Consider the following 23629-nt stretch of genomic DNA (forward strand, 5'->3'; position numbering starts at 1 on the left):
TTTATTTTGTCCAAAATATTTAACTATCCAATTAGACCTGCTTATTATTCCTGCCTGGAAAATCCCATGGACGGAGGAGCCTGGTAGACTGCAATCCTTGGGGTCACTGAGGGTCGGACACGACTGAGCGACTTCACTTTCACTTTTCACTTTCCTGCGTTGGAGAAGGAAATGGCAACCCACTCCAGTGTTCTTGCCTGGAGAATCCGGGGGAGCCTGGTGGGCTGTCGTCTTTGGGGTCGCACAGAGTCAGACACGACTGAAGTGACTTAGCAGCAGCATACTGTTACAAACAGTCCTGGGACATCTCTATTCTTTGCCCCTCCTCCCCTAGGAGTCTCTCCCACCTCGCACACCCTCTGTAGCCATAAAGGCCAACACACAAGGCCTTGAATCTTCTATCACCTCAGGAACAGACGAAGTCCCCTGCTTTCCTTTCTTGACAAGGCACCACCTTCGAAAGCACACTAGTCTCCCATGGGCTCCTTCCCTGCTATTGTCCCTTAAGGCCACTGCCCTTTGAAGGCCTTTGGTTTCTGTATCAAACAAGCCCTCCCCTCAAATGTACAGCCTCTTTACCAGGCCTTGCTTCTCTGAGTAATGACAGAAATTCAACTCACCAAAGCTGCATCTAGAGTTCCAAGAGTATTGAAGAGATATAATAGCTCTAGGATGTTAAATTCCTGGTGCAATTTATCTTGATGTAAATCCTACTCAGAGAAGAGGTGACTGAGACCTTCCCACTGGCTTTTAAGATATACACATTTGATGGTGCATGTGAGTAGAATCTGCACCTATAGACCCAAAAGGGTTGATAAGCTTATCTATGTACACATATACATACACAAATATCTACCTCTCCTGACACTGTATTTCTGCTTAGCGGTGTTCCTTTTGAATTGACATAGAAGGCAAGTAGTGTGGGCTTGCCCCTTGCTGTTAGAGATGGCATTGCCAGGACATGGTAAGTCCAAAGAAAAATAGATTGGAAGGGACTCGACTGTAGAGTAAAACATGGATTTCCTACAACAAACCGACCTGTCAAATTCCCTAAGGCAGCAAGCCTCTATGATCTGTACACCCTTATTAAATAATCTCATTAAATAGGAACACAAAATATACACATTTACAGTTATTAAATAAGCCACAGGATTCCACTCCTATCTACAGCCACATTCAGAGACAGCCATGCCCTCATATTTAAACTTGTAGGTGACGACGCCCTTATCTAAATAGAGGATGGAGATGGGCTCGAGCTTGGTGGGCACACAGCAGGCTTTGGAAGCCTTCTGGGAATTCTTGAGGTGGACCAAGGCCTGGATAATCGCATGCTTTGTGGGGGTGAGATGCTCTGCCAGGGGGTAGTTGCAAACACCACGACATTCATAGGCTTCATATCCAGGTGGAGCGATGATCCAAGAGTCCCAGCCAATCTCCTTGAAGTCGATGTAGAGCGGGGTCCTCTTGCAGTAGTTTCCTTTTGCATTCCTTCTGATGCGGGCAGTGGAGTCATAGATGATATTCGACCTCATCTGCAGCAAAGCCTCTTCCCCAGGTCCGTTGGAATAACCGTCCAAATCCAGGTTGTCCATCTCTGGGAATTGCTCGTGGGCGATCATTTCATCCAGTTCCTCTTTCCGCTCCTTCTCACTGCTTTGGTCATCAGAAAACACGACAAGCAAAGGATCGTGCTTATTCCGGGCACTAGTGTCTATTTCCAGCTGTCCCCTGCCAAGTGTGTCCTCCGTTTCGTGTTTGCTCTCAATGTGGACCTCCAGCTGGTGGGTGGATGAGCCTGACTTTTGCCAATGCCTGATGGCATCAGTGACATCAAAAGTCTCCCACTCACTGTTGGTTCCGTAGATCTCCCCTGACACCAAGACCAGCATGTTTCTTTCCCCTTCATGGTCCTCTTTGCTCTCAAGTACTTCAAAAATGGTGATTTTTCGGTCCACTCCTTCATATATAAGGCGGTCTCTTTGCACCAGGGTGTACAACCTGAGCTCAGCCATGATGATGTCTTCATGGTGAGGGATGGATACGTTGAAGAGGAGAGGGTATTTTCGGAGTCCATTAAAACTGGCTGGTTGGGAAAACAGATCTGGAAAAAACAAAAAAGAAATCAGATTTGCAGCATGTAGCAGAGGAAAACAGATGCTTATTTATGCAATAAGAGTGCCTGTCCATTCTCTCCACACAGAGAGAATGAAGGAAAATCAGTGAAAACAAACACAGTGTTGGCATTCTCTAAGAGGAAGTACCGAAGGTCAAGCATTGACTGCTAGACCACCTTAAGCTGCCAAGACTAAAATGGAAACTGGCCCCCTAATGAATGAAAGAAGATACACCCAGCCTGGTTCCCATAGCTTATGAGTCACAGAATTACACAACTGGGAGGGCCCCCATAGCTTATCAGTCACAGAATTAAAAAACTGGGAGGGTCCTTGGAGATTGTGCAGGCAAAACTTTTCTAACCAGGGAGGAGTTATCAAATGAGCTGTGTGTGGTTGTTCTTTGCTTGAAACTTGTCAGAGATGAGGTTGTCATGGCTTTTCATATTTGTACTTATGGATGGAGTCCTTCACATAGTCAGGGCCTTCCAGAAAAACATCCATTTAGACCAGGGGTTTGTAAACCTAGCTCATGGACCAAATTGGCCCTGTCATCTGTTTTTTAAACTTGGCTTAGGCATATGGGATCTTAGTTCCCTGACCAGGGACTGAACCCCTACCTCCTGCATTGGAGGGTGGATTCTTAACCACTGGACCACAAGGGGAGTCCTGGCCCACCTGTTTTTGGAAATAAAGTTCACCCTGATAGATAGTTGATAAAGAATCCACCTGCAATGCAGGAGACCTGAGTTCGATCCCTGGATTGGGAAGATTCCAGATTCCCTGGAGAAGGAAAAGGCTACCCACTCTAGTAGTCTGGCCTGGAGAATTCCATGGACTATATAGTCCATGGGGTTGCAAAGAGTCGGACACAACTGAGCGACTTTCACTATACTATACTATTCATTTCTGCATTATGTTTGTGGCTACTGTTGCACTACAATGGCAGAGTTAAATAGTCTCAACAGAGATCATATGGCCCACAAAACTTAAAATATTTACTTATCTGGCCCTTTACAGGAAAAAAAAAAATTGCTGACCCCTGCTCTAGACACCAAAGCCTAACAAGTTCAACAAGATAGCCATAACACTAAGGGAGTCACTGCAGTTGAATCTGGAGTGTGTGGTCCTTTGTAAGGAAGGATGGGGGAAAATGAACCTTGAGGGTGAATTGGTTGCCTTAATTTTGCCCTTGATTTTGTGAACATAGGAAACATTCAGAATGGTTATGAAATAAAACTTTAAAGGTCCCTTAGTCTTAGAAGCACACCTCCAGATATTATCATGTTGACTCCCTATATGCGAATTTTATAGGTGTCCAAATCTTGTACACTTGTGTGTTAGTTGCTCAATCATGTCCAACTCTTTGCGACCCCATGGACTATAGCCCACCAAGCTCCTCTGTCCATGGGATTTTCCAGGCAAGAATACTGGAGTGGGTTACCATTTCCTTCTCCAGGGGATCTTCCCAATTCAGGAATCGAACCCCAGTCTCCCACATTGCAGGCAGACTCTTTACCATCTGAGCCACCAGGGAAGTAGTTTGCCCCAGCTAGCACCTGTCTATGATGAATCCCTAAAGGCATCTGTCTGCAATCAAAGTGTTCCATGATGCCAAAAATGTTCAGAATCACCATCTGAAGGGATCTCCATCATCTTTGGCAACCTTTTCCCATTTGTATATCCAGTTCATGATTTCTGTTAGGTCCCTATGCCAGATTGTATTTTTTAATATTTAATTTGATTTTATTGTTTTCCTACTAACTTTTAGACTTGTCCCAAGCAGCTCTATTCTTGAAATGAGAGGTTTGAGATGATAGTTGCGTGGATTTTTTTTTCAATCCACATTAACAAAAATAAATAATCATTTTGCATGATTTACAGCTTCCTCTGGGCACCACCCCAAATCTTCTCATACACCACCAGTGAGAACTACAGGTGAATGGAATGAATTTAGACTTTCTAGCATGGCTGTCAAAACTGGACTGTAATCAGGTCTTAATCTGTTGACCCAGTCATAGCTCCCATTCTTCGCCAGCAGCATGGAATATTGCAATTTATCAATTAATATTCATTGAAAGATTAAACAAATCTTTTAAACAAAGTCTCTTATTTAAAGTAGACTGATATCTTCACTACTTGCCCAAACATTTCTTTGCTTTACTGTCTATTGCACCTTCAGATATGTTCTTCTGACCCTTGAAAAGGTCTACTCCCTCTTCTCCACCTATCTAGCTGTGACCCCTCCCTATGAGACCCTCCTCTCCTCACCTCCCTATCTGGAAGTCCACTCCCTTGGGTAACTTGAGTGCTTACTCTGTCTATCTCTCCTTTGACCTTGCCATTCACGTCCTTGTTTCTCAGTTGTCTTTATAAGTGGATCCTCCTGACTATTAACAGATTGACATCCTACTCAGATACCACAATTTAAATTCCCTTCTATGCCCCTAATCTACTGTGATGGAGATAGCACTTTAAAAAATATTGATGAGTTGATGATTCTGGGCATCAAACCAAACTGATTATGGGCACGATATGTGTCCTTAATATATCGAGCAATTTGGTAGTTGGACGCCTCCCCCCACCCCACCATAGGAATGGAGGAAGCTTCACTCCCCTTGGACAGGAAACATGAGAAAACTCAAAATAAGGAAATAGACTAGTGTTCCATCCATTTAAAAAATGCACACAATAAAAGCTCACTGTTGTGGGAGGAAGTGTTTACAGAGAAGCACAAAGGAACTTTCACTGATGATGCGTATGGTCACACTATCTGGATGGTGGTGATGGTCCTGATGGATGTTTACATAAGTCAAAACCTGTTAAATTATACACTTTAAATATATAAAGTTTATTGTATGTCAATTATGCTTCAATAGAGCTGGTATAAAAAAATACATTCACTGTGCTTGTGCAAATATAGTGATAATAATGGTGTTATATTTCAGGTAAGGGAACTAGGGTTTGTTGAGCAAATTTCCTGTGCCAGGTGTTTTGCAAACTGTTTTATCTAGCTCTTGCAATGATTCTATAATGCTTGTATTTCTCTTCTGTTCATCTGATTCTGGAAGAAATCAAGCCTCAATGCAGAGAACTGACTTCTCCAAGATGAGGTCAAAGCAGTGGTAGGAAATAAAGTCGTGTTTTTCCACCTTGGAAGGAGCTCTTGTTTTTCCCTGATTGGTTAGATGTAGAGGAAATTTTATTTTGTTCTGTTGGTCTTTGCCTCTTAGGGAGTTGCACTGAGCAAACGCAGAAAATCAAAGAAAGATAATAACGCCAACAGGGTGAGCGCAGTGCGGGGTTCATGACCTCGGGCTGTGCATTTTCACCCGAGGACTGACAGAAGTGCGGGCAGCAGGGGCGTTCATGGAGAGGTTTGTTCCCACCCTCGCTGATCTTCAGTAATAAGAAGCTCTGAAAACTTCACTTCCTGACCTAGATCATCCAAATCCTCCACAGAAGTGAGAACTGAAAAAACTTTTTTCCCCAGGGATGCAAACACTTTCCCACCCACATTCTGAGCCAGCTGCCCAGGGATTAGTAATCAGAAACATTAGGAAGTCTTCATAGGGAAGGAGGTTGTTTATTTTCAATCCAGACTGACCCGAAATGAATCTGTAGTGTCAACTTGTCGTTGTCATTATGTTACTAAATGTTATGAAGTCTCATTTCCAATGTTACTAAATATTTGAAACTGGCAGTCACCTACATTTTAAACCAAATAGTTTCTCTAGGACTGAGCAATACCTATTCAATACTTCCTCCAATGCCTAGAATTTGAGGAATTCATTAGCAATAACTGACATTCAGAACTTCAAAGCAGTTGTGTACTTTCTTACTCATGACCTCTTTGTGAAATTGCTCAATGTGTTATATGTATGTATGCGTGTCTGCTAAGTCACTTCAGTTGTGTCGGACTCTTTGCAACCCTGTGGATTGTAGCTCACCAGCTCCTCTGTCCATGGGGTTCTCCAGGCAAGAATACTGGAGTGGATTGCCATGCCCTCCTCTAGGAGATCTTCCTGACACAGGGATTGAGCCCATGTCTCTTAAGTCTCCTGCATTGGCAGGTGGGTTCTTTACTACTAGTGCCTGGTGACTGCCATCTATGGGGTCGCACAGAGTCGGACACGACTGAAGTGACTTAGCAGCAGCAGCAGCAGCAGCCCCATTTGGGAAGCCCGCTATGTAGGTATATTATTCTCAATTTACAGATGAGGAAAAATTGGGATTCAGAGAAATTAAACTAAATATCCACATCTCTTAAGTCAACTCTGTCTCAAAAATCCAAATTCTGAGCTACTACCTGTTTTACTACTACCTGTTCGCTTTCAAGAACATTTGGCCAACATCTACCTAAACCGTCTTTTGTACCTGGTTAATGACTATAAAAGAATAATTGGTAAATATGAGAGAATTAGGTTTTTTGGACCCACAGCTTTTAGCATAGATTCTAGAAAAAAAAATTTTTTTTTGATTACTTGCACCATATTAAACAACTTTCTAGGTCATTAGATTTAGTACTGAATAAAGATCTAGAGGGAGAAAACACACTTTTCCGATGATATTTAAAGTTTGTGCATTGTTCTTCATAAAGACACAGAATAAGCTGAATCATTAATTGGGCATGCACACTTCCTGGAAACTATAACCAGTGCTTCGAGGCTATACACGCATGCATGCTCAGTCGCTTCAGTCATGTCAGACTCTTTGCAACACTAGGGACTGCAGCCCGCCAGGCTCCTCTGTCCATGAGATTCTCCAGATAAGAATACTGGAGTGGGTTCCTGTGCCCTCCTCCAGGGCATCTTTCCCACCCAGGGACTGAACCCACATCGCCTACATTACAGGCAGATTCTTTACCACTGAGCCCTCAAGGATCTACATGTCACATCAAACAAAACAAAAATTTAGGAAGAATCTCTAAAATGTAAGTTTCCATCCTGTTCGAATATTTTTTACATCAAGTCACAAAATGAAAACTCAAAGTTTGAGTGAAACACAAATCACAACTCTGTATTTTGTCTTTTCTTCAACCTTTTCATTTGAAGTAGAAGTTCACAAACCCAGAGTCAATTAAAAGCCAAATGGGACTGAGACCTATCTGGAAAATGACAAAGGTGTAGTGGTAGACCAACATTAATATTTTTTTTAACCTGCTGTCAAAATTGAAATTTTTCAAAGAGCCAATTATGATAGTGAAATGGTAGACACTTTATGGCACTGGATTAAAAAGCTATTCTTTAATACCTTTTAGTACTATCTGGAAAATGACCATAAAAATAGTATAGACCAAAATGTGCATTGCTTTGGAATATCTATGTACACATACCCCTATATAGATGTCTTCACTCTTAGCTGTATTATTTCCACGCATTGTAAATTTACCCACCACTTCTGAAGACTCGAAGCCAAATTTAATCAGTAAAATCTCCACTTACCTTCATTCTTGAAACTCCTGATGATGTTGGCCGATGGCATGGAGGTGCGATCTGTCGCGAATTTGTTGTAGAGCTCCAGCATGTACTCTGGTGGGTCAACCTTGGCTGAGTCCTGCATGGGGATGTCAGACAGGTTCAATGTCTTGAGAAACTCATTCTTCATGCTCTGTAGCAGTGTGTTGAAGTCTACACCATCTTGCTCTGAGAAGACATCATCGAAGAAGGGCATGTCTTCTTCCAGGGGCGACTGCTCCAGACTCATGATAGGGTTGCCAGAAACCGAGTGAACCAGCAGGCAGGAGAGAGTGCACAGCTGCAGGACCATGGAACCCATGACTCTGCTCCAGCCCCCAGGCCAACCCAGGAAGGTTTAGCGCTCCTGGGGCTCTAAGTGGCAGTTTTATCTCGCGGAGCATAAATGTCTCGTGTCACTGGAGACAAGTTTGGAAACTTCCCCTCTCTCCCCCTCCCCCTTACCACTCTTCCTCTCCCCCCCAACCAAAAAATCAGGTTGCAGTAATTGGATAACAAATCCCCCATAGGGGCCTAGCCTTTCTTATCTCCCTAGTGTAAACTGCGCACCAGATTTTGTTTCTATCTTGCAATCCTTTTTTCTTTTAATGAGCATTTTGTAAACATTTCCACATTCTGACACTGGCTGAGAGATAGGACAATTTTCTCCTCGCAAAGGCTCTGTTTCTCCTTTTAATTCACTTCCTTTTGGCAGGAACGCCTAAATTCTGCTTTTACATGGTTTGGTTTCACACATGCATAAAATAGACATTAGGAATCTACAGGATACACATCAATGGTGATACGTATTAATGCAAGTGATGGGGTTTCATCCTCACATAAGCTTTTCTGAAGAAAGACAAAATAGCCAACATTTCCAAGTTGAGTTAATACATATGAATGATCTTACATAAATCGTTGGAAGCTGACATTATTAGAAACGGGAAAGTATAAACTTCACGGGCAATAGCTTTTTTCGTACAGATTTGATCTGGCTAAAATGGCTTTGGGAAAATAGGGCAAGTGCTTCATTATGACAGCAACTAAAATTTATTAGGTGCTTTCCTACGAAGAGGCATTGTACTAAGTGCTTTGCATGTATCACCGAATGTGCTTCCTATAATAACCCTACTATTATCCCCGTGGCCTATATGGGTCACTAAGCTTCCATAAGTTGCCAGAACTCACAGAGCTACAAAGTGATAGAGCCAGGATTTGAATCCAGGCAGTCTGACTCTTATGAAGCAAGAAAATAATCAGACCATTTAACCAGGTTTCCCCTAGTCTGGGCAGAGGCAGTTTAGCCAGGCCAGGCCAGCCTGTCCCCAGGGAGTCCACAGTCAGGAGAAGGCAGGTGACAGTTTGCAGCTGGGTGTGGTGCTCAGGTCCTTCACCTGTGTGATGAGTTACTAAGAAGACCACAGTCTCTGCCTTTATGGTTAAATCAAAGGACCATCAAATGGTTCAAGTAAAAGCTTGCAAACAGGTGAAAAGTGCCAAATGCCTTGGTCTGGAAAACAATGGTGGAATTGACTGTGTGTCAGCTGTAGGGAAAGACAAGTCAAAGTCATCCCAGTTTTCAGCCCTAATTAGTGGCGGGAGCAGCATGCAGCCATCAGGGTATTTCTGCAGACAACACGCCAGGGTTGCTTTTTCTGCTGAAGTATTGGGGTTGATGTCTCTCTGACCTGCTCAGGGCACGCCTTGGTTCAGGGGTCTGCATCTATGTATTTGATGCCCTCAAATAGTTTCTGAGTTACATTTTCCTACATTTCCCCCAATAAGATAAGTACAGCATCTCTCCTTTTTTCCTCTAGGTTCGCTATGGTTTATTGTCATCTTCTAATTCTTCCCCCTCTTAAAAATGCAAATTTTTATAACAATTTTTTTATTGTTTATAACAAAATTTTATTATTTATAACAAAATTTTTATAACAATCAGAGAAAAGATTTGTATTTTGAGGGGATAAAAAAATCCCTCCACAAAATTGGTCATCTCTTTAATAGTCGGAGAAGGCAATGGCACCCCACTCCAGTGCTCTTGCCTGGAGAATCCCATGGACGGAGGAGCCTGGTGGGCTGCAGTCCATGGGGTCGCAAAGAGTCGGACACAACTGAGCAACTTCACTGTCACTTTTCCCTTTCATGCACTGGAGGAGGAAATGGCAACCCATTCCAGTGTTCTTGCCTGGAGAATCCCAGGGACGGGGGAGCCTGGTGGGCTGCTGTCTATGGGGTCGCACAGAGTCGGACACGACTGAAGTGACTTAGCAGTAGCAGTAGCAGTTAATAGTTGTGGATTTGATTCAATGCTCTATTTCAATAAAAGAATCTGCCCCTCCATTAAAAAGACAATCGTAGACTGAAAATAGATTGCAACCTGAACAGGTCCACAAGTGAGTGAGTCCAAGGGCCATACTCCATCCCTTGGGCTTTACTGTCAGGCTCCTGACAGCATACCAGCAGGGCCCCTATATGACACTTTGCATTGAAACCAGCGCCCGTTTATCTTCACACACACACACAAATGTCAGCGCACACTCCAAAACTCTGAATGGCAGGCATGTGCGTCTAACTGCCACAGGACAGCCGAGTAAGTGGTGGTACTTATAACCCGGGTGCGCTGGTTTCAGATGTCAGGAGGAGAGAGAGGCATCCTGTCTTGCAGAATTCTGGTTCTGAACATTCTCAGGGCTAAGGTGTGCAGCTGAGATTTCACTGGCTTCCCTGTACTCTGTGCTAGAGTATCAGTGGGGTTAAATATTTGGACCCATTTCCCCATCACAAACGTCTAACTTTTGGGTTGATTTAAAGATAGAAGTGAGCCTTTGTCTGGTGGCTCAGATGGTAAAGAATCTGCTTGCGATGCAGGAGACCTGGATTTGATCCCTGGGTCGCGAAGATCCCCTAGAGAAGGGAATGGCTCCAGTTTTCTTGCTTGGAGAATCCCCGTGGACAGAGGAGCCTGATGGGCTACAGTCTGTGGGATCGCAAAAGAGTCAGACATTACTGAGAAACTAACGCACACAAAGATAGAATAGGAAAGTGTCTACAACCACGTCTCAATGCCTATGACTTCTTGGAATGCATGGTCCTTAGGCTTCTCACCTGTGCTGGGTGAATAAGGCAGAAGATCGGACTTCAGGCATAAAAGAAGCATACACAACTTCCTCCCTCTTCTAGGCATCTTACATTTTAGCTACAGCGTCTCTTTATTACCACAGTTTTCTCGGGCTTTTCCTGGTGACTCTCTAATGACTCTGAAAAGTCCAAATATCTCCACATTCCTTTTTTTTTTTTTTATTGCAGTGTAGTTGCTTTACAATTCTGTGTTACTTTTTGCTGCACAGCAAAATGATTCAGCCATACATATACACATATCCCCTCTTTTTGGATTTCCTTCCCTTCTCCGGTCACCATAGAGCACTGAGTAGAGCTTGCCATGCCATGCAGTAGGTTCTCATCAGGTAGCTATTTTAAGCATAATAGTGTATATATGTTAGCCCCAATACCCCAATTCATCCCACCCCACCTCTTTCCCCACTTAGTGTCCATATATTTGTTCCCTATGTCTGTGTCTCTATTTCTGCTTTGCAAATAGGTCTATCTGTACCATTTTTCTAGATTCCTTATATGTGTTAATATATAATATTTGTTTTTTTCTTTCTGACTTATTTCACATTTGTAGACATGGTCTCTTCCATTACTTTGAAGGTATATAATAAAATTGCTTAGAAAGATACATATATAACAGGTCCCAGCCAATTAAAAGAGATACTAGCAGGATCCCAGGGGCCCAAGCTTCACCTCTTAAGCTCTGGGGAACTTAATCCTGGGGAGATTGGGGTGTAATGCTGAGGAAGGAACTTGGGCAGCAGCTACCTACCAAGTGGTATGGGAACATGATGATAAATTTTAGCACGACATAGTACTGCTATACCATGTATAACAGGTAAATCTAAGTTCTGCTGGAAATTCCTCAGCCAGAGCTCTGAAAATTTCATGCTGTTAAAACTTGGAAGGTCAACATAAGGATGACAGCTTGCTCTGTTCACTTCCAAGCTACTACTAAATCTGCTCTCCGGCTGCCTTTTTTTCTCCCTCCCAGATGGTGCCTACTGTACCAGATGTAGGAATCCACTGAGAGGGGATTGGGTGCTGCTGTTCCCAGGGTGGGTTTTTTTCTTTTGATATGGTCTGCCCAGGACTTCCTTCTAGGATTAGAAGTTGCCTTGGCAGTGGTATTTCTCATTAACTCCACAGGCCACAGTCCACCTTCTCAGTAGGAGATGTTTACCCTTGCCTCTACTGACCCCTCAACAGTTAGGTGGCTGCTGACCCAAGGTTAGCAGCGTGCCAAGTGCTTCTCATGCCCTAACACACAGGAGCCAGTGCCTCAACTCAACTTTTCGATGTAGGGTATTTCCGATGTAGGGTCTTAGGTCCGTCCTTCAATAAACTTCCACCTGATCCCTTCACTCTCCAATGAGGCCTAGAATGTGAATCATCGTCAATAATTGTTAGCAATTAAAAAAAATTCAAGGCTTTGTAACAGTCTTCCATTCAACAATTTCTTGCATGTACCTACTATGTGCCAGGTATGGTTCAAAAACAAAACCTGAAGGAAACATGCCAAACCCCTGACCTTGTGGAGCTTACTTTTCAGTTGGAGGGAGAGAGACAAATACACAAATCAAGCAAAGTACCTGTTGGGTGGTGATAAGTACAATGGCAAAACCAAACGGAAGCAAAATGATATGAAGAAGAGCCAAGGGGGAAGGGGACTGCTGTTTCACTGTTAAGGCCTTACTGGTGGAGGTGAGGGAGTCAGTCGGATGGGTCCAGGGAGCCCATGGAGCACACACAAGGGGACTGCATGCAGAGGGAACAGCTCATGCAAAGGCTCTGAAGAAACAGGATGCTTGGGAGGCTTAAGCATCGATGAGAAGGTCAAGATGGCTATAGGAACCCAAGCAAGGGGGAGCTGTATGATAAACCCAAAAGGAAATGGGCTGGACCAATTAGAAAGTCATAGATTTTTTTTTAATAGTCACACTGTGCAAATACACAACTTTCCTCTTGTTTTTATTTTTCACTGACTGCTTCATCTTAAGTGTTTTTCACGTTGGCATATAGTGTTTATAACCATTCATTATAATAATTGCATAATTCCCTTGGGTAGAATTTCCATAACCTTGCAAGAGGATTTTTAAAGTAGCAAAGGAAAATTTACAATTTTATTAAAGTGTAAAGACATTGGATATTTAGATTTCAAATACAACTGCCAACATATTCCAAGACTGAGAGCAGTTGTTCATATATTCACTTACCTGGAATGTAGGTCCAAGAAAAATGCAGAGTACTTAAATCACATTTTTTTCTTCATAGAAGACCACCAGTCTCAGGAATACTTGAAGACTGTCTATGCCACACTGCCTCTTGTCTGGATTATGGTAGCAGGCTACCAGCTGCTTCTGCCCTCAACTCCTAACCATATGTTCTCACTATGATAACCAGATCCTGATATGATATTGTACCATCACTCCTTTCCTCACTCAGACAAAAAGACAAAGTCTTACAAAAGTCCTCATGACCCTCCACTGCTGCTCTGACATCACTGTTACTTGCTAACTCCACTCTAGGGCCAGTGGTTATTCCTAAACACCCCATGCCTGTTCCCATTTTAGGGCCTTTGTTCCCTCCACCTGAAACAAGCTTTCCGCAGTAATCCACATGGTCCTTCTCTCACCCCATTCAAGTCTCTGCTAAGAAGCAACCTCCTCCATGAAGCCTACCCTGACCACTATTCAAAATGGCAGCTCATTCAGCAATCCAGAACCTACCAACCCTTCTCCAGTGGTCACTTATCACCTCTCAACATAAGATATAACACGATTTTCTTATATAGTATACTCATTGTTTTCAGTCTGTCAGTCTGTCTCTCTTTGCCATCTGCTCCTCACCCCCTAGCTAGAATATGTGTTCCAGGAATGGCAGGAATCCTAGTTATGTTCCATGCTATATCACAAGTGCCTAGAGCTTTACTTTCCCCACAGTGGCTAATAAATAGTCACAGTCACTCAAGGAAAAATGATATCAAACACTTAAATATCTTCTTCCTGAGACTACTTACAGTACTTTCATAAAAACATAAATGCCATTAAAAATAAATAACAATTAGTAAAATTATTATAAGTAATATAATATGTAATAATTTTAATACTATTTAAACCATTATTAAAATGTGCATGTGTTTTCTTGAGACACAGTATATATATCTAGGTTGGCTTATGTTCTAGAATGGTATATAATGGTATTACATACCATTCAACTAAAACTTTGCAAAGAATTGGTTTATCATTCTAAAATTTTATTATGCATTGTACTATATATACAAAGTGTTTATATGAAATATATCAAAAGTTTGAAGACAATAATAGAACAGACACACTCACACACTTACCACTTGAAAATTAAAAAGTGAAAAAGGCCAGTACCTTTAAAATCTCCAGTGTAACCCTTTCCAATTCATCTCCTCTCCAACAGAGAGATTCCAATAGTCTATCAGACTAAAAATTTTAATTAATTAATCTGTTACACTTTTGTGATTTTACTACAAATGAACCAATTCCAAAAAACATATAGCTTAGCTTTGCATGTTTTAATTTATATACAAATTGAATCATGCTGTATGTCTTTTGTATGGCCTACTTTTTTTTGCACTTTTTAACCTGTAATCCATTGATTTTCATAACTACATAGTTACCAGCTTTACAAATATATAAAGATGTGCTTTTTGATTATGCTGTTGATTGACACTTGGGTTATTCCTTTTTTCCTCATTACTTATAGTGTATTATGAGTAATCTTATTGCCAAATTGAAATTGTTTTTCCCAATTCTGTTCATCCCAGCAGGAGTACCTGTTATTCCACATCCTTGCCAACACTTGTTCTGGGGGCTGAATGAGGCTGTCTCATCTGTTGCTGGCCCCGTTTATTCCCAGGATCCACGACAGAGCAGGAGATAGTCTCTTGGACAAAAGGCATAGTTTATGTGGGAAAGCAAGCACTGTTTTAAGGTATTGTGTCGGTTCCCAAAACTCTGTAATAAATGATTCAAACCATATAAAGCATGGTTCCCCAGAGCAAAAAAAAAAAAAAGACAAAACTTATTGAAGGGCAGGAAAGGAGACTGATATAAATACAGCACCATTATTTTTTATTATTGCCATGCTGTGTGACATGTGGGATCTTTGTTTCCCAACCAGTGATCAAACCCATTCCCCCTGCATTGGGAGTGGAGAGTCTTAACCAGTGGACCACCAAGGGAGTCCTGGCCACACCATTCTGAGTCCATGAATAGGAAGAGAATATAACAAGGCTGTCAATAATCCCCAGTTAGTACATAGATTCAATAAGATCCCACTCACAATCCTAACAAGACTTTTCATTGAACTTGAAAAGATGATCCTAAAACTTGAATGCAGGAGCAAAGAGTTAAGAATAGCTTAGATACCCTTGGAGAATACTATCTACTTCACTTTTTCTGCAAAAATCAAATTGAGATAGAGTAAGAGCTTAATGTGAAAGAGTAATTTTGAACCTTTGCCTTGGTGACATAGAGACTCCTGGGAGAAAAAAAAAAATCCTGGGAGAAAAGCTCCTTTCACCCCAAGAGCTAGTGTTTCATATGCTATCTCCAACGGCAGAAGATAAAAAGGAGATAAATCATTGTCCTATCGCCTTTTGCTTTTTTAAAAAAAAGCATATAAATTTATTCTATCTATCAAATTCCAAAGTAACAAAATAGTATTATCATTATTAGCTTTAGAAAAAATGTCACCAAGAGTTCCTTGGAACAGAGTTCCCCAATTACATGGTAAATTGATTTTGTTACACTGCTTTCAGGAACACAGTTATTCATGGAATGAGGCAAGCTTTCCTTGTCACAGAAGATTACATTATTTGCATCTTAGTTCACGTTTTCGTAGTTCTTTAAAGCTAACAAAATATTTTTCGGCATGTGCGTCTTAAGGAGTCAGTGCTAAAAAGAAAAATGCCCACTGACCTAGGATATCCTGGGAGTGGCATAGACTGTCCGTCAACGTGCTCTTAGGATCACTAGAGGTGTTTGACAGCTGCGCTAAGCAACCATCCAGAGTGCGAAGACAAAGCAGCAAAGCCAGCCAGGGCGCTCTGCCACTACCCTGAGATAAGTCAAGCCCTTTAACACCAGAAGCTGCTAAGGTTTTATTCCACACTCTCAGCAAGATAAGCTGCCTTTCACGCCTCACAAGACACTCAGATCTGGAAAGCGGCTCAGAAGAAAAAAAAAAAGCTATTCAAATAAGTGTAATTATTTATTTCAGTGAAGAAAATTAGTAGGTTTCAAGTTATTTGAATTCCAGCTTCATGAGGAGCCAAGACGTGCGTGTCTTCTAGGCTCTGCAAACATGTGGATAGAGGAGACGAATAACCCCAGGGCCCTGAGTCTCTCTCGCTATCAGCCATTTTGCACTTACATCTGAGCCCCTCTCTGAAAGATGTCATTTGTCTCCCCATTTTAGAGATGAAACTGACATTTGAAAGGTCAAAACAACTTGTGCCAATTTCGTGCATTGGGGAAATTTGTATTCAACCTCACCCTCTTGGTATTGCTCCCTCTGAATTGTCTGAACAGCTGGTAGTCCACATAGTTAGACTCTGCGAAGGTAAATAGGGCGTACCTCTATTTACTATGTTTTTCTTTATTCAGGACTTCCCTAGTGGCTCAGCTGGTAAAGAATCTGCCTGCAATGTGGGAGACCTGGGTTCGATCCCTGGATTGGGAAGATCCCCTGGAGAAGGGAACAGCTACCCACTCCAGTATTCAGGCTTGGAGAATTCCATGGACTGTATAGTACAAGAGGTTGCAAAGAGTCAGACATGACTGAGTGAGTTACACTTCACTTTCTTTCTTGCACTTCACAAATACTACATTTTTTACAGGTTTGCAACAACCCTACATGGAGTAAGTCTATCAGCATCATTTTCCCAGTAACATTTGGTCACTTTGTGTCTCTGTGTCACATTTTGGTAATTCTCACAATATTTCAAGTTTTTTCAGTTATTATATTTGTTATGGTGATGTTATTATTGCAAAAAGATTATGATTTGCTGAAAGCTCAGATGACGGTTAGCATATTTTTAGAAATAAAGTATCCTTAAATTAAGATTTGTACACTGCTGTTTTAGACATAATACTGTTGCACACTTAATAACTAAGTATAAGCATAATTTTATATGCCTTGAGAGGCCAACAATATACGAGTGTGACTCACCTTACTGTGATATTTGCTTTATTGTGGTGATCTACAGAGCCAAATCTGTAGTATCTCCAAGGTATGCCCGTATAAAACCTTGACTGGTGTGATTATTCGGGTTTCCCTGGTAGCTCAGCTGGTAAAGAATCCACCTGCAATGCAGGAGACCCCGGGTTAATTCAAGCACAGAGTGGTGGACAGTCTGTACTCTGACTCCTCTGTGGTTTCCCTGAAGACTGCATGAAACCTCTAATATTTTTAGATTTCCTAGGATGGTTCCAATTTCAAATGTTCTGTCCAGGCAAAATATGAGTCTTCTTTCTTTTTTTTCATTAAGAAAATATGGTCACCTTACCTGCAGAACTCAGTGCACCTACATTTTAAAGGAGTAACACACATTCCTTCTTTGAGTGATCATCACCAGGACCTTCTGCAGACAGCTGCAAGGTCAAGGCAGACCACTCAGGATATTTTTGAACTTGGAAGGTGACTGTTACTAGATGATGACTCCCTGGGGGAGGAAGAAGGCATGTAGTTTTATAAGCTTCATCTCAGCCAAATCACAATATGAATGCCACTGTCACAGTCTGAGACTGTGTAACTACCAGAATGTTCCCGAAGAAACTCCTTGCTCCCCAGTGTCGTGACTCACTGAGGCAAACTCTATGACTGAGACTCACTGCGTCTCCAAGTTGGAAGGAACAAAGGAGGTCAGCCCAGCTGGCCTCAGACACTCTGCAGGAAGGGAGAAGGAAGGAGAGAGTAACAGTTGAGACCTGCCTTATCGGTGGCTAGCCACTTTTCTGACTACTTTCACTTGACAAGTTCAGAAGGTTGCATGCCAGAAGGGCTTCTTGGAGAAGGTCTTCCGTATCAGAGCGATAGCCTAAGTGTCTTGTGACAGAACTGCTGCTGAGCATCACACAGTTCTTTGTGAAATTAGAGTCTGCATGTGATCCATCTTCATTAAATGTCATGCATAGAACAAAGAGAAAAAGAAACTCGAAACCATGAATAATCTTTAGGAAATGTTGCAAAAGCAGATACTTTTAGAGTCAAACTTTCGGTTCCTAAACAGAAAGGGATGATCATTTTCCCTTAAAAGGCTTAGTTACCTCCCCATGAAAATCTCTTTCTCTGTCTTTCTTTCCATGGCAAAAGGTCAGATTATAGAGTCAAGCTCCAATCCAATCATATGATGTCATAAGACAGTAATTTAGTTTAAGCAGTCCTTACAAAGTGATGTGAATACATGACTGGAAGATGACAAAGTGAATTTTAGATAAGCACCTTCAATTAAGCTTGTTCTGATGTAGAAGTCCAAGGGACCAAAGCTATTTGTTTGGTCTTTCACATACCATCCAAAATTATTATTAGTGAATTATCTACCAAGGTTTTGTTAGAAATCACTGGTTAATTACCTCTGGAGAATTTGTGCAGTTAGGATTGAAAACTGAATTCTTTAAACAGCCAATCAAACAGTTAAGTGGAGTTTGGAGTGCCGAAGAACAGCATGTAAGACTTGGTTTAAGGAGATTGCTATGGTCACCTGATTCTGCCACTCCCACTACATAGTAATCCATTGGCTTAGCTAACATGAAATATCCATGTGAGTTCTGTTATAAAGCCAAATGACCAAATCTGTGATAAAAAGAATTCCAAAATATGCATCCCCCAGCTGTTATCCCAGGCACAAGAATGGCCCTTCTCTGTTACATGATTGGCATACTCGTGAGTTGTGTCATCTTTCCTGAGATAATGTTAGAACGCCTGTCTTCTCAGACAAGTTGAATGCAGAGGCTGTATTCCATTTACTTATCCCTGGAACCCAGGATGAAGCTTGGCACGTAGTACATGCTCAATAAATCAATAAACAAAGGAACATATTTTTGATGTGACATCATCACATATTTATCTGCTTTGGGTTTTCTATAGTACTGTAGAGAGAACTAGGCTAAAGATATTCAAGGGAATCTACTTTTAATTACTTTTACTAATTTTCCTAAGTGTCCCCATCTTCCCCAAAACTGCTGGTGCGTCAGATCCTTAAAGACACTTACCTCTCTTGCCGTCTATCTTCTACCCCATGCCATACCCACCTACTCTCTCTCCTTGAGGTCTCCTTTGAAAATATTGAGATTCTTTTTTAACTATTTTTTTTACACACAAAGTCTTTGGGAATACTAGCCAGATCTTGACACATGAGAACCCTTCCTCCACATGGCAGATGAGACAAAAAAGGTCCAATTAAGAAAGCACACCCTCCCCAAGCCACCACTCTCTTTGATAGACCTTCAGGATCAAAGTCTCTGGACCCCCTTTTTTTTCTTACTGTGTTTCTATTATAATATTAGTTGCTCAGTCATGTCTTACTCTTTGCCACCCCATGGACTGTAGCCTGCCAGGCTCCTCTGTCCATAGAATTCTCCAGGAAAGAATACTGGAGTGGTTGCCATTTCTTTCTCCAGGGGATCTTCCTGACCCAGGGATCAAACCTGGATCTCCTGCATTGAAGGCAGATTTTTAACCTTCTGAACCACCAGGGAAGCCTGTGTTTCTACAGGGTTGCTTTTCTTCTCAAATGGATTGATGTGTGGTCCTCAGGGGAAAAGAGATTGCTGCTGCCCTTGGGCTGTAATCTTTGAACCTGCAAACAGCCAGAAAATGTTCCTCTCCCTGGTCCAGTCCAGTTCATCAGGAGACTGCATTAGGTTTGGGGCAAAAATCCTCATAGAAATACAATGATTTTGCCTGGAACATCCCCCTGCTACATGAATATTGGTCCCTTGAACTTGTGATATCATGCAGCTCTCTGAGGAGTCAGGAATCTTGAGTCCCAGCCAGAAGCAACTTATCATGGCTAATAATTCGTCATTCACCACCACCTCTAGAACAAATGTTTATCAAGCACCTACACTGTGTAATGCACAGTGGCACGAGGCTGGCAGCGCTCACAGATGTAACAATGAGAATAAAAGGCTGCCATTTATTCAGATCCTATTTTGTGCCAGGTGCTTAGTTCCATGCTTATGGTTATTATCTTACCCAATTCTCCCCCAGACTCTATGACCTAGAGTCATTTAAGCCATCGTGTCCATTTTTCAGATGAAGAGGCTAGTCGGAAAACCAGGAAGAGGAAGGTCTGAGATTGACGCCAGCTTGGTTCAGTCCCAAGCCCAGTCATTCACTCTAACACTGCTCTCCATCCCCAAGAAAGGCTGGTTTGATGGGCTGAGCAGGATGGCAAAGAACACACAACTGGGAGAAGGAGGATAAACCATAGAAAGGGGATCATCTTTGTCTACAGTGAAGGGAGAGAGGAGAAGACTGGTGGAGATCCAGCCACATTGGTGATGGTAGAAGTTGAGGAACTTCATACCTGACATCCTCAATTTCCTCTAAGAAGTAAGAGGCAAAAGCATCTGTTTGAGTCAAATTAGTGCAAGGATAGGGAAGAGGTAGTGATCATGGTGAGGATGATGACAATAAGAGCAGCAAATATTGAGTTCATTACATGCTGCCTGCCTGTTTGCTAAGTCGCTCCAGTTGTGTTCGACTTTTTGCAACCCTCTGGACTGTAGCCTGCCAGGTTCCTCTGTCCATGGGAGTCTCCAAGAAAGAATACTGGAGTGGATTGCCATGCCCTCCTCCAGGGAATCTTCCGAATTCAGGAATCAAACCTGCATCTCCTGCGGTTCCTGGATTGCAGGTGGATTCTTTACTGCTGAGCCACAGGGGAAGCTCCCATTAAGAGCTGAAAATGCACTAATTTATTAACATGAGTGATCTATTTTAATTCTCACAATTCCATGTGATAGGCACTATTTTGGACTCCAGGAAACCAAGGCTCAAAGAAATGAAATAGAAAAGCCTATCACAGGACAGGGACTAAGTAATAAAACTGGGATTTCAATCCTGGAAGTCTGACTCTAGAGCCCAACCTGCTGAGGGGAAAATGAGAAGACCGTTCAGGATATAAAAAAAGATGACTCCTCACATGCTTTTCGTTTAAAAGATAAACATTGGAAAACCGGTGATCTAAGAGGTGGTTTGCAGGGGGAATTTTAGCCTAGCATGTTAGACAGAACATGGGGCAGCAAAGCCAACATGCCAAGGAGGCATTTAGACATGAAGAAACCAGAGTTCAAGAGAGAAATTAGGTGTAGAGCTTTTATAGCAATAACATATCATATGCACTGAAGCTCCAATACTTTGGCCACCTCATGTGAAGAGGTGACTCATTGGAAATGACCCTGATGCTGGGAAAGATTGAAGGCAGGAAGAGAAGGGAATGACAGAAGATGAGATGGTTGGATGGCATCACCAACTCAACAGACTTGAGTTTGAGCAAACTCCAGGAGATGGGGAAGGACAAGGAAGCCTGGCATACTGCAGTCCATGGGGTCACAAAGAATTGGATGTGACTGAGCAACTGAACAAATGCATGATGTTATAGTCACCAGAATTTTAACTGAATGAGTGATACAATTCAACACACATGCAAATATGTATATATAGACCCCAACATTCATTAAAGTTAGTAAAATATATCATCTCTGCCCACAAAACTCAGTTAAATACAACAGATTTTAAGCAAACCCTATAGAATCTCAATCTATAAAGTAGAATCAGAACTATTTTCATTTTTACTAAAGTCAAGTCTAATTTGAGTTTCAGTCATACTGAAGGAATACTGTAAACTTCAGGCGTAAAGTTACTTATCCTGCAGAACTACAGAGCTGATGGCAGATACTGTGAGCTGCCCTGAAACAGTACATAAGCAGAGTATACTGGTGAAGGAAGTAGATAAATGGTCTGTAGCACCAGAAGTAATCACATTAACAGCAAGACAAGGTTCTCCATGGAAAGCGCCAGTGAGTTCAACAGCGAGAAGAGGAGGACAGCTGTGAAGGAGGCTGCCAAGGACCAGAGGGAGAGGGTCTTGGGGAAACAGGGGGCTTTCCAGGGAGAAGATAAAGATTGGCTCCTGCTTTATTTTCTTTGCTATTTTCTATTCTTTACTTGGTACAGAGCCAACAAGAAGTTAATCTCTCCATTGAAAGAAGTTCTTTCATTGCTGAATTGTCGCTGAGGAAAAGGCCAGGCTCCAATGTCACTCATTCAAGGGTTTTATTAAATGAACAAACATCTCCAGTAAGTAGCTAAAACATTTTAACAGCATCTTTGGTTTTCTTGTAAACCAGTATCCCCAGACTTTTTCCATCCCTTCCTTCCCATGATCCTCTGTTGATTCTTTCTATCACTCTCGGCCAAGCCCACACACACTGTCTTGCTCTGCACACACATGGCACGCTTGTTCCCATGCTCTATGGAAGAAAACTTCTACATGGCCTTCATCCACAGGGCTCTCACCAACCAGGCAACCTTGTGGGATTCCCCGTTATAGCATCTTTAAATTGCCTTACCCCAGCCTTTTAGTGATATTCCCACTTCAGCTATGCATCGAATTTGCAGGTAAATTTCTATTCTTTTTATTCCTAGGAATAATTTTTTTAATTTTGAATATTTTATTTTTATCTTTGTGACTTGAAAACGCAATTTAAAATGTATTGCCCAGAATCAAACATAGTCTAGCCTAGAACTTCCTGATTCTCAGTGTGACCTGGTCCTCAGAAACACTTGATCTGTGCCCTGAATAGGCAGGTTTCTTAAGCCCTCAAAGCTTTGCCTTTGCCATCTGTAATGCATGGACAACAGTGTTTAGCATAAGGCTTAGTTCTAATAACTGTTGTGAATGTAGATATCTATTCAGCTTGAGGCTTTGAGAATAGTTATTCTCCCTTTTAAATAAAATCTCCTTTTAAAATTCGTTATCTTTTCTGTCTTGTATCATGCCCTAAGCTGTGATTCAAACACAGCTTTTGAAAACTACTTAGAAACTTTGGTGGAGAAGGCAATGGCACCCCACTCCAATACTTTTGCCTAGAAAATCCCATGGATGGAGGAGCCTGGTGGGCTGCAGTCCATGGGGTCGCTAGAGTTGGACACGACTGAGCGACTTCACTTTCACTTTTCACTTTCATGCATTGGAGAAGGAAATGGCAACCCACTCCAGTGTTCTTGCCTGGAGAATCCCAGGGACGGGAAGCCTGGTGGGCTGCCGTCTATGGGGTCGCACAGAGTCAGACACGACTGAAGCGACGCAGCAGCAGCAGCAGCAGCAGTAGAAACTTTGGAAAAATGATTAAATGAGTACACAGTTAACTTATTAATGAGAAGTTTTCATTCACTGAATGGACCATTTCTTTCTTCATTGGCTGATACAGTCATTAAAATACTCCATACAAGAGAAGGTCAAACCCCGAACTCCAGTGAAGTTCGCATTAGCTGTGTCTGAAAAAGGAAAACAAAGTTCATGGAAAACTGAGGTCTGCAAAGCCAGGAGAATTGGGAAGATTCCTCCAGCTTGTCCTCTCATGGCCACGTGGGATGAATGAAGTAACCAGATTTGATAGACGTAAGGAAGAAAAGGGGCTGAAAAACCCTCAACCTTTATAATCTGGAGTCCAGAAAATGTATTCTCTGGGTTGTCTCTCCCGCCTTCCCTCTTATCCTTCCTCCCTTTCTTCTTTCTTTCTATCTTCCCTCTCTCCCTTCCTCCATATATGTTCTGAATGCTTCAGGTTAGTTTTTTTTTTAGTATATACACTTAAGAAAAGAAAACTTGACTACTGCAATATTCTCAGTTCACTTTCATGTATTCAGATCCTCACTATAATCCTGTGGAAAAAGCAGGGC

General features: G+C 42.0%; 1 protein-coding gene across 1 annotated transcript; it reads right to left on the reverse strand.

The window, feature by feature from the left end:
* Positions 1-213: 213 nt before the first annotated feature.
* Positions 214-8297, reverse strand: BMP10 (bone morphogenetic protein 10). Its single transcript, XM_061432856.1, has 2 exons — positions 7556-8297; positions 214-2101 (listed from the first exon to the last, which is right to left on the reverse strand). The coding sequence occupies exons 1-2, from the start codon at positions 7887-7889 to the stop codon at positions 1161-1163; spliced, it is 1275 nt and encodes a 424-aa protein (XP_061288840.1). The 5' UTR covers positions 7890-8297; the 3' UTR covers positions 214-1160.
* Between the last annotated feature and the right edge of the window lie 15332 nt (positions 8298-23629).

This window comes from Bos javanicus, chromosome 11 (assembly GCF_032452875.1).
Source record: "Bos javanicus breed banteng chromosome 11, ARS-OSU_banteng_1.0, whole genome shotgun sequence".
Classification (NCBI taxonomy): Eukaryota; Metazoa; Chordata; class Mammalia; order Artiodactyla; family Bovidae; genus Bos; species Bos javanicus.